This window comes from Scylla paramamosain, chromosome 23, assembly GCF_035594125.1.
Source record: "Scylla paramamosain isolate STU-SP2022 chromosome 23, ASM3559412v1, whole genome shotgun sequence".
NCBI lineage: Eukaryota > Metazoa > Arthropoda > Malacostraca > Decapoda > Portunidae > Scylla > Scylla paramamosain.
This window is the reverse complement of record NC_087173.1, coordinates 5,780,486-5,792,985: the sequence shown is the minus strand read 5'-3', so window position 1 is coordinate 5,792,985 and position 12,500 is coordinate 5,780,486. Positions and strand designations below refer to the sequence as shown.

The 12,500-nt window shown below is 38.3% G+C and overlaps 1 protein-coding gene across 5 annotated transcripts in view; it reads left to right on the top strand.

Moving 5' to 3' along the window:
• The first annotated feature begins 190 nt into the window (after positions 1–190).
• Positions 191–12,500, top strand: part of LOC135112056 (galactoside alpha-(1,2)-fucosyltransferase 2-like) — a 12,433-nt gene continuing 123 nt past the window's right edge. Inside the window, exons 1-7 of one of the 5 annotated variants that reach the window (XM_064025935.1) lie at positions 191–270; positions 3,373–3,509; positions 7,026–7,645; positions 7,739–7,842; positions 8,016–8,500; positions 11,173–11,258; positions 12,008–12,500. The exon at positions 12,008–12,500 is cut by the window's right edge and continues 123 nt beyond it. In XM_064025935.1, the coding sequence (XP_063882005.1) occupies positions 7,306–7,645; positions 7,739–7,842; positions 8,016–8,500; positions 11,173–11,258; positions 12,008–12,234 (1,242 nt within the window). In that variant the 5' untranslated portion in view covers positions 191–270; positions 3,373–3,509; positions 7,026–7,305 and the 3' untranslated portion in view covers positions 12,235–12,500. Of the gene's footprint in view, positions 271–3,372; positions 3,510–6,983; positions 7,646–7,738; positions 7,843–8,015; positions 8,501–11,172; positions 11,259–12,007 lie in introns of all 5 variants that reach the window. The other 4 variants (XM_064025933.1, XM_064025934.1, XM_064025937.1 and 1 more) reach the window with 4 other exon arrangements.

Below are 12,500 nucleotides of genomic sequence, written 5' to 3'. Positions count from 1 at the left end.
AGTAGTAGTAGTAGTAGTAGTAGTAATAGTAGTGGTAGTAGTAGTAGCACATAATATTAATATTAGAAATACATAATGTTAATTCATGTACTCATTTCAGTATGATAAAGTCATCAACTGCAGAGGCACGTATTTTTAAAAATAATGATAACACTTTATCTATTATACATGCGGCTTCCTTTATCTGCAGTTCTCCTCAGGCACACACACTCATTTCACAGTGGTTGCTTCAGTCAACGCGGTGCGCTCCTAGTGAACACATTTCCACAGGTATGTGCTACGTACGTGCGTATATGCGCTACTAGATTGTTAACACATACTCGTGAACAGTGATGACCGCTGATTCGGAGAGGAAGCCTGACAAAGCACTGATATGTACTTACGTAAGAACATAATAAAAAAATAACGAAATTAAAATTGCAAGAAGCTTTCAAACCTACAACTTGAGAATGATATCACCATGACTTGTCTGCCTCACATTCATCACTGCAAACACCACAGCATGAACAGAACGAAATGTGTTTCTCCCCGAGAACAAAGCCAATCACGGGTCATCCAAAAAATTAATACTGACGCTGGTAATTAACGCTGATCATTGCTGCTATGGGCGTGAGTGAGGAGGAGAGATGCACCTCAGATGCGAATAAGTTAATTTGTTCCAGCTGACCTTTAATGCTTTCTGAAAGGCCTTAAACAAAACGCGCTTCCCAAGCATTATAGCGTGTGCGTCGCGAGTTAGACAGAGGCAGACAAAACACTTTTCAGTACATGATTGACGTGGCAGTGCGGCTCATCTTTTGTATACTTAGCACCGCCAAGCTTAGCTGCTGTGACATGAGCTTCGTGCTCCAGTGATCAGTGCAACAAAATGCAGTGTTCATGCAAATATAATTCAATACCGACGTCACACATAAATACAATAACAGTCTGTAGCAGTAGTTCCTAAACTAGTGAGCGAGGAGGATGCAGGAGAGGTGTGAAATAATCTGCCCTAAAATAATTGTTTAAAGAGTACATAATTAAATTACTCCCAGAAACAAATATACATTAAACTGTCTTAAGCCTGTATTATGTCCAATTTGTTGTAATCCATACAAAAAAAAAATAAATAAATAAAAAAATAAATAAATAAAATAAATAAATAAATGAATAAACAAAATAGATAACTAAAATAAGATAAAATAAAATAAAATAAAATAAAATAAATAAATAAATAAAATAAAATAAAATAAATAAATAAATAAACTCTTCCTTAATGGTGATAAGATATAAATTGCAAAAAATCATTAATTGATACATACTGAAGTGGCAGGATGCCATAAAGTTTGGGGACATTAACACCATTTTTATTTTATTTATTTATTTTTTTTTTACAGTTTGGCTGCATATTTATCTGATTACCACATGAACGAAAAAGAAAAACAGCAGAATCTTCACATGACCCTCTACTGGTCCACGACGTATTTCCATGCATGCTTAACCACTTCGTTCCGTATGCTCCTTAAAAATGGGTATTGCTCATATTTGGCATAACACGAGCATTTTCCTTCTAGATTAGACTTAGCTTTAGGATTAATGTTAAGTATTTCCCCACCCCCTCTATACATTTTTAGTTTGTTAACTGCCTGAATAATAAGCCGTTTATTATTATTATTATTATTATTATTATTATTATTATTATTATTATTATTATTACATTTACGATTTGGGTGGTTGAAGGGTAGTAAATTACAGAAGATGTGGTAATGCGTGAAGGAGAGGGAAGAGCAGGCCAAGTTATTCGAAAAGAGATTAGTGAACAGCTGTGTGTTTACGCACGTGAGTGAGTCACTCTCTCTCTCTCTCTCTCTCTCTCTCTCTCTCTCTCTCTCTCTCTCTCTCTCTCTCTCTCTCTCTCTCTCTCTCTCTCTGTATATATATATATATATATATATATATATATATATATATATATATATATATATATATATATATATATATATATATATATATATATATATATATATATATATATATATATATATTAGTAGTAGTAGTAGTAGTAGTAGTTTATTGACAAAATTAAAGTTTACAGTTAGTACAGAGAAAAACCTATATAAATTTTGTCCAACTTAAATAAGAGAAAATATAATATCATGTAGAGGGCTATGTAAATTAACCATTACAGCAAAAAACAAAAAAAATAAATAAATAAATAAATAAATAAATAAATAAAAAAAATAAAAGATAAAAAAGAATAACAATTGAAACATTAACTATAGCTTACGAGCTGCAAAAAATGTAGAAAAGTAAAAGTTCAACATTTATAGAAAAAAAAAACTATAAAGAGCTACAAAACTATAAAACGATAAAGGCTAAAACCAGTTATATATGAGAAAACGCTAAAATAGAAACCTAACATAATAAAAAAAATATTAATGCATAATACATCCCAACAGGAAACATATACATGCTAAAACTAGTTATATATAAAAGTCACACACACACACACACACACACACACACACACACACACACACACACACACACACAAAGGAAGTAATAGGCACACGAAGAGAAGGATAGGGGGATATGGAAGATAAGGGAAGGACCATAGGACGGGGAAACAGATGTAAGGCTCTGCCAGTGAGACTTCCTCATTCTGGATAGAGGGTGGGCCATCAGGTAGCTCATTTACGTGACCGGTGGGAACAGGGAGGGTGGGAGGAACAAAACAGCCTCAAGGACATATACGGAGTCTGTCAAGACAAGTCAAAATAGGATACAGGACTGCTCAGCAACAGCTAAAATGGAGTCCAACCATGATGCCTACGTAGGGTCATTGTATATTCCACTGGTGCTTCATGACGCCTACGTAGGAGTCATCGTATTGAAGGGGTTAAGCTGACCGAGACATAAATACCGAGTGGAGAGCAACAGCTACCCGATGGGTCACCAGCCTTTGAAGTTCATTCATTTTTTTTTTTTTTTTCGATGCTGCAGCAAACCAATAAATTTTGTCCTGAAACTCCACCTTCTTCACGTGTACTATTGCCTCTCATACATTACTGAGTGTGAAAAAGATACTATTTCTATTTGTATGCATAACAGCTCGTACAAACAGCTTCATAACCCTCTCGAAGTGCTCAGTGTCATCCTTGGCCGGAAGACAAGTACTCAACGTACTTTGGTTTATGAAATTTCTCATCTGAACTCATAATCTTTTCAACCTTTTCTTTCGTATTTATTTAATCTTATTTATTTATTTATTTGTTTATTTATTATTATCATTATTATTATTATTATTATTATTATTATTATTATTATTATTATTATTATTATTATTATTATTATCATTATTATTATTATTATTTATTCTTTTTTTTTTTCCAGTTGATTACATGCTACTGTTTACAGGGAGACCAAAGACCGCATAGGCGAGGCATAGGACGAGCTGCGGCCAGAGCCAATGGACGCAAGGTCACGTGGGAAGCTTCACTTCTCATGAACTAAATTTCCAAAAAAGCAAGGTATCTGGTTGCCTACCCTTCAGCTATAATCTGGTAAAGTTGTCCTGTGCGCAATACAAACTACAACCGAATCTCGACCGTGGGGAAAAAATTCAAATGTCCTTCCACAACAGTCTTGCAGCCGTGCACTGGATTAGAACACAGCTTGATGGGTCTTCGGGAGTGAATATTTTTTTTTTTTTTTTTTTTTTTTTTTTTTATGTAGGAAGGATACTGGCCAAGGGCAACAAAAATCTAATAAAAAAAAATGTCCACTGAAATGCCAGTCCCTAAAAGGGTCAAAGCAGTGGTCAAAAATTGGTGGATAAGTGTCTTGAAACCTCCCTCTTGAAGGAATTCAAGTCATAGGAAGGTGGAAATACAGAAGCAGGCAAGGAGTTCCAGAGTTTACCAGAGAAAGGGATGAATGATTGAGAATACTGGTTAACTCTTGCGTTAGAGAGGTGGACAGAATAGGAGTGAGAGAAAGAAGAAAGTCTTGTGCAGCGAGGCCGCGGAAGGAGGGGAGGCATGCAGTTAGCAAGATCAGAAGAGCAGTTAGCATGAAAATAGCGGTAGAAGACAGCAAGAGATGCAACATTGCGGCGGTGAGAGAGAGGCTGAAGACAGTCAGTTAGAGGAGAGGAGTTGATGAGACGAAAAGCTTTTGATTCCACCCTGTCTAGAACAGCAGTATGAGTGGAACCCCCCCAGACATGTGAAGCATACTCCATACATGGACGGATAAGGCCCTTGTACAGAGTTAGCAGCTGGGGGGGTGAGAAAAACTGGCGGAGACGTCTCAGAACACCTAACTTCATAGAAGCTGTTTTAGCTAGAGATGAGATGTGAAGTTTCCAGTTCAGATTATAAGTAAAGGACAGACCGAGGATGTTCAGTGTAGAAGAGGGGGACAGTTGAGTGTCATTGAAGAAGAGGGGATAGTTGTCTGGAAGATTGTGTCGAGTTGATAGATGGAGGAATTGAGTTTTTGAGGCATTGAACAATACCAAGTTTGCTCTGCCCCAATCAGAAATTTTAGAAAGATCAGAAGTCAGGCGTTCTGTGGCTTCCCTGCGTGATATGTTTACCTCCTGAAGGGTTGGACGTCTATGAAAAGACGTGGAAAAGTGCAGGGTGGTATCATCAGCATAGGAGTGGATAGGACAAGAAGTTTGGTTTAGAAGATCATTAATGAATAATAAGAAGAGAGTGGGTGACAGGACAGAACCCTGAGGAACACCACTGTTAATAGATTTAGGAGAAGAACAGTGACCGTCTACCACAGCAGCAATAGAACGGTCAGAAAGGAAACTTGAGATGAAGTTACAGAGAAAAGGATAGAAACCGTAGGAGGGTAGTTTGGAAATCAAAGCTTTGTGCCAGACTCTATCAAAGGCTTTTGATATGTCCAAGGCAACAGCAAAAGTTTCACCAAAGTCTCTAAAAGAGGATGACCAAGACTCAGTAAGGAAAGCCAGAAGATCACCAGTAGAGCGGCCTTGACGGAACCCATACTGGCGATCAGATAGAAGGTTGTGAAGTGATAGATGTTTAAGAATCTTCCTGTTGAGGATGGATTCAAAAACTTTAGATAAGCAGGAAATTAAAGCAATAGGACGGTAGTTTGAGGGATTAGAGCGGTCACCCTTTTTAGGAACAGGTTGAATGTAGGCAAACTTCCAGCAAGAAGGAAAGGTAGATGTTGACAGACAGAGCTGAAAGAGTTTGACTAGGCAAGGTGCAAGCACGGAGGCACAGTTTCGGAGAACAATAGGAGGGACCCCATCAGGTCCATAAGCCTTCCGAGGGTTTAGGCCAGCGAGGGCATGGAAAACATCATTACGAAGAATTTTAATACGAGGCATGAAGTAGTCAGAGGGTGGAGGAGAGGGAGGAACAAGCCCAGAATCGTCCAAGGTAGAGTTTTTAGCAAAGGTTTGAGCAAAGAGTTCAGCTTTAGAAATAGATGTGATAGCAGTGGTGCCATCTGGTTGAAGTAGAGGAGGGAAAGAAGAAGAAGCAAAGTTATTGGAGATATTTTTGGCTAGATGCCAGAAATCACGAGGGGAGTTAGATCTTGAAAGGTTTTGACATTTTCTGTTAATGAAGGAGTTTTTGGCTAGTTGGAGAACAGACTTGGCATGGTTCCGGGCAGAAATATAAAGTGCATGAGATTCTGGTGAAGGAAGGCTTAAGTACCTTTTGTGGGCCACCTCTCTATCATGTATAGCACGAGAACAAGCTGTGTTAAACCAAGGTTTAGAAGGTTTAGGACGAGAAAAAGAGTGAGGAATGTACGCCTCCATGCCAGACACTATCACCTCTGTTATGCGCTCAGCACATAAAGACGGGTCTCTGACACGGAAGCAGTAGTCATTCCAAGGAAAATCAGCAAAATACCGCCTCAGGTCCCCCCAACTAGCAGAGGCAAAACGCCAGAGGCACCTTCGCTTAGGGGGATCCTGAGGAGGGATTGGAGTGATAGGACAAGATAAAGATATGAGATTGTGATCGGAGGAGCCCAACGGAGAAGAAAGGGTGACAGCATAAGCAGAAGGATTAGAGGTCAGGAAAAGGTCAAGAATGTTGGGCGTATCTCCAAGACGGTCAGGAATACGAGTAGGGTGTTGCACCAATTGCTCTAGGTCATGGAGGATAGCAAAGTTGAAGGCTAGTTCACCAGGATGGTCAGTGAAGGGAGAGGAAAGCCAAAGCTGGTGGTGAACATTGAAGTCTCCAAGAATGGAGATCTCTGCAAAAGGGAAGAGGGTCAGAATGTGCACCACTTTGGAAGTTAAGTAGTCAAAGAATTTCTTATAGTCAGAGGAGTTAGGAGAGAGGTATACAGCACAGATAAATTTAGTATGAGAATGACTCTGTAGTCGTAGCCAGATGGTGGAAAACTCGGAAGATTCAAGAGCGTGGGCACGAGAGCAGGTTAAGTCATTGCGCACATAAACGCAGCATCCAGCTTTGGATCGAAAATGAGGATAGAGAAAGTAGGAGGGAACAGAAAAGGGGCTACTGTCAGTTGCCTCAGACACCTGAGTTTCAGTGAGGAAAAGAAGATTAGGTTTAGAAGAGGAGAGGTGGTGTTCTACAGATTGAAAATTAGATCTTAGACCGCGAATGTTGCAGAAGTTAATGAAGAAAAAGTTGAGGGGGGTGTCAAGACACTTAGGGTCGTCGAAAGAAAGGCAGTCCGACCTGGGGACATTTATGGTCCCCTCCCCAGATGGGGACTCCGAGGCTGGTGTAGGAGTCGCCATGATTTTAAAATTTTTTGAGTGAAGGGTGTGTGTGTTATTAGGTGCTTGTAGTTTTGTGTGGAGGAAGAGAGTTGTCTTTAGAGGGCAGGCTGTGACTACCCCCTTGTGTTGTGAGACACAAAGGGAAACGTTCAGTGAGGTCACAGCTGGGTTTAATGATAAGTTCACAGCACCCCCTGAACAGTGCTTTAGACCTCACTGGGAGTAATTATCGTTTCGGCAGGTGTCTACTGCCTCCTCCTCAGAAGAATAAATACTCCTACAGACAGATAACAACTTGAAGTCGTACAGCTGAGACAGATGAAATTGAACAGCTTGACCAGAAGACGACTCCCTTCAACCAACTCCCAGACACCTTCCCTGTTACTTGACAAATTTCCAAAATTGTACTGATAATTAAGAGGCCCTCAACACACCACTGGTATTCAAGAAGGAAGTTCCACCCAACAACCCCTGGTATTCAAGAAGGAAGCCCCCCAAACACAACAACAGAGGAAAGCAGCCACAAAGCAGTCCACCAGTGGTTGGCTTTCCTTCCTTGCACCATGTTATCACTCCTCCACAAGAAAGCACTGGTACTAATTTTATGTTTATTTTTCGTATCGTTGGTGTTTTACGTGCATCACGAGAGCAATTATAGCCAGTTTATTTATCAACGAAACTATGTTACCAAGAGCAATACAGTGATCCATGCAGACACTGCAGAATCAAAATCTTTCTTGGATGTGAAAGGAAATCACGCAGCAAGTGATAATGAAAGTTCCTGTCAAATAAATCAGTCCAGGTCGGCTTCTCTGCCAGCACAGCAATTCAAGCCAAGGATAATCAAGGCAGGATGTACCCCTTACCTAAAGGACCTGTATGCTGTGCCTGTCCCTGAACACGGTAAGGAACACATAGTTACTTATCACCTGTGCCATAACATTCTAGACACAAGTAAAGAAATTAAAGTCTGATCATCCAGGACGTATTTTGCAGACTGTGACCAGCCTCACGTCGTTATGAATGACGGAGGTCGCCTAGGAAACAAGCTGTGTCAGTATGCCAGCCTCTACTTCCTGCGTCACCTGTACGGAGTCAGGGTGAGTTAAAACACACAATGTTGCCATTCTCTTTCTGGTCAATTTTGTACTTGAATTTGATTTTAAGTAATCTCTCTCTCTCTCTCTCTCTCTCTCTCTCTCTCTCTCTCTCTCTCTCTCTCTCTCTCTCTCTCTCTCTCTCTCTCTCTCTCTCTCTCATTGCATTCCTGCAGGTGTCCATAACAAAAAAAATGAACGCCACTCTCAGCAAAATAATAAAAAACATAGTCCTGCCAGTGCACGACTCCAACTGCTTTACTAGAAAAACAAAACGTATTTCATATGAAGACTTATGCAAGAAGCTTTACACTACTGCCTCACAAGTCAGAGCCAATACAAGCAAGACTGTGATAACAGAGCCGCTACTCCATACGTCTTTCTACGTGTACACCAACCCCGCCCCTCGAGATCTGCTGTCAGCACACCGAGCTCTGGTGCAGTCCCTCTTCAAATTCCGGGACGAGGTGGTGAAGGCAGCCATAAAGAATATAGATGCAGCTCTAAAGCCATTCAATGCAACGTATTATGAAAGGGACTTCTCCATTATCACTGTGCATGTTAGACGGACGGACTATACTTGGTTCATCAAGCACAAGTACAACTTGTCCCAGCTTGATGAACTGTATTTCACGAGAGCCTTTCAGTTCTACAAGGAAAGGTAAGAACTGCTGAAGTTATCATTATGGGAGATGCAAGTAAATAGTGACTGTTAATTACTGCTTCACATATCCTAATCATGTTTTTTTTATATTTTTTTATTCATTCAGATTTTATGTCAGTTGCATCTGCCTATGTTCTCATCCGCTTTTCCAATAAGTTATTTTTCTTATCTTTCACAGTAATTTATTATGGATTTCTTTAACATTTCAATTTTTCCGAATGCGCCGTTTGGAGTATTCTGTCCACACAAATAGTCCATGCCCCTCTCTCACTGGTGAAGCTCATTATGTCTTCTTGAGTTCTTTTTTTTCTTTTTAGTTATTCAAACGTGTAACGAATGACAATGACACCTAATCAGCATTAACGATCCCACACAAATCTTAACATCTGCAATAACCATAATCCACCTTAACAACATCTGTAATTCTGTAATTTGTGTACACACACACGAACACACACACACACACACACACACACACACACACTTGAGTAATGTTAGTATAAAATTAAGGAAGTTGTGCAGCTGCACACTCGTACACACATGAGGGGAAAAAAAAAATACTGCTGAGTACATCACAATGTTCAGAATTGTTTGTGTTATGTGTTATACTTTGAGTTTTGAAACAGGAAGTGATCTTAAAGGAATGTCATGAGAGGGAGTGTCTGGGAACTGAACCTCTGATGGGACATTGATCGTACATTACCAAGTGCATTTTAGCAGAATTTTACTGTCATTCCATTGAAATAGAGTTATTTAAAAGTCACCGATATCAGGTGAAAGAAAACTGAAAAAAGAAAACTATTGGGGAAAATGTTATAGTTGACTATACTACCAGATAAATAGAAAGACGAAGAAAAAAATATGAAAATTTACTTAAGGGTAATCATTTTTTTTTTTTTTAGGTAGGAGGGACCGGCCAAGGGCAACAGAAATCTAATAAAAAGGCCCATATATATATATATATATATATATATATATATATATATATATATATATATATATATATATATATATATATATATATATATATATAAGAAATAAGGGAAGCTGCAAGAAGCGACCAGGCTTACACGTGGCAATCCCTGTATGAAACACACCTACCTATTTCCATCTGTTATCCCCATCCATAAACTTGTCTAATCTTCTCTTAAACCTCTCTAGTGTCCTAGCACTAACTACATGATTACTGAGTCCGTTCCACTCATCTACCACTCTATTTCAGAACCAATTTTTTCCTATCTCCTTCCTAAACCTAAATTTTTCAAGCTTGAACCCGTTATTTCTTGTTCTACCCTGGTTGCTGATCCTAAGAATTTTGCTCACATCTCCCTTGTTATAACCCTTATACCACTTAAAGACTTCTATCAGGTCCCCTCTTAACCTACGTCTCTCTAGAGAATGTAAATTTAACAGCTTCAACCTCGCCTCGTAAGGAATACTCCTCATCCCCTGTATCCTTTTAGTCATTCTCCTCTGTACTGATTCTAATAGACCTATATCTTTCCTGTAATGTGGGGACCAGAACTGCACAGCGTAGTCTAGATGAGGTCTGACCAGCGCCAAGTATAACTTTAATATTACTTCCGGCCTTCTACTTTTAACACTCCTAAAAATGAATCCTAGTACCCTATTTGCCTTGTTTCTGGCTTCTATGCATTGTTTCCCTAGACGGAGTTCAGAGCTAACTATAACTCCTAAATTTTTCTCGTACCCTGTACCTACCAGAGTTTGGTTGTTTAATGTGTACCTATTGTGTGGGTTTCCTCTACCTACGCTAAGCACTTTGCATTTATTGATATTAAATTGCATTTGCCATCTATCCGTCCATTCATTCATTCTATCTAAGTCTGCCTGCAAGGCGATGGCATCCGATTCTGACCTAATTAATCTACCCATCTTTGTGTCATCCGCAAATTTACTAACATCACTACTAATTCCACTATCCAAGTCATTGATATATATATATATATATATATATATATATATATATATATATATATATATATATATATATATATATATATATATATATATATATATATATATATATATATATATATATATATATATAAGAAATAACAATGGCCCTAATACTGATCCCTATGGCACCCCACTAATTACATGACCCCACTCGGATTTCGAGCCGTTTATTACCACTCTCTGTCGCCTGTTACCAAGCCTGTTACCAGCCTAACACCTTCCCATCTATCCCGTGTGCCCTAACCTTTCTCAGGAGCCTTTGATGGGGTACCTTGTCAAATGCTTTACTAAAGTAATATATATATATATATATATATATATATATATATATATATATATATATATATATATATATATATATATATATATATATATATATATATATATATATATATATATATATATATATATATATATATATATATATATATATATATATATATATATATATATTGAAAGTACATGCATATAACTGATGTATTTTGTACTTGACTATAGTAGTACTGCAAACTGTGTACACATGTGCTTTTTTTGTGAACAAACTTGAACCCACTCACACCCCACATACACACACACACAGTGAGGAAGATATGGACAGGACCACACAAGTATAGCTCAGGCCCTGAATTATGCTACTAGGTTAATAGTAGCAAGATAAATACACGCACTGAATGACAGACCATACCCAGGTTGAAGCAGCCGGTGTTCCTGGTCCTAAGTGACGATCCCAAGTGGTGCAAGCAGAAGCTGAAAGCCGAGGATGTACGAGTCATTGGTAAGTTGCTTTAATTCCTTCTCTTTCTTCCTCATATATCCTCTTCCTTCTAAAATGTGATTAGCTGATGGGTAAAGGAAATTAGTTTTGTACTCTAAAGCAAGACGTACTTTTTTGTTGCCTTATTATAGTAGCTATTCTATAACATGTCTCTGTAGGTCCTTTAAACCCCACCAAGATAGTCATCTCATTAATGATGCTGAAAAATGCAGGCTAGAGACATCATCATGAGAATGGAGGAATAATAGAGTTGGCAAAAGATTAGTGTTGAGTTATCACATTGTTAGTAGGTTAATTAAGAAGAGACACAGCTACCATCAGCCAGGACAGCAACAGATGATCAGAAAGGAAGTCAGAGATAAACAAGCGGATGAGTAAAACCCTTGGAATGGTGCTTTTCGAGTAAATGATTTGTACCACACTGTATGAAGAACTTTTTGTCAAGTCAGACTTCAGTTGTCAGTCGGTTGTCTCTCATGGGATTCAAACTGTCAGGAGATATAATATTAGGCTTATGTAAGAAGTCAAAGGTACAAGTATACTTGATATATTTGATAGTTGATAGCTTGAAGCATTAGAAAAAATCACTATATCTAAGGAACGGGCTGAATATACGTACCTAACAGCACAGAGTATTATTATTATTATTATTATTATTATTATTATTATTATTATTATTATTATTATTATTATTGTTATTATTATTTATTTATTTATTTTTTTTTTATTTATTTATTTTTTTTTTCCAGCCAGTAACTCCCCTGCCGTAGACATGGTGGCAGCGAGCCTCGGTGACCACCACGTCACGAGCTATGGCACCTTCAGCTTCATCGGCGCCTTGCTGGGTCAAGGGCACATTACCCACCCTATCAACAACAACACCAGATACAGCACCAATTGCGTGGACTCGTCATTTTGGCACAACATTTCCAGGGACAAGTCTTTCAAAGTGGACAACTCCAATGTGGTGCTTTGATATGGTGACCATCCACCATGTACCAACCCTTCAACAATGATGACATGCGAAATACACCTGAGTGTCAAGGTTTAACCCAAAGGAGAAAGAACTTTGCAGTTTGAAGTAAAAAAAAATGCAACTCTTCTGTGGAGGAACACAAGTGATAAAGCGCACAAAACAAAATGTTAACTTAAAATTAATTTATTTCTTTAAGAATTGCTTCAAATCTAATTTTCTATAAGAAACGTCAATTTTTATCATAACTAAAATACGCTGAGAATAAT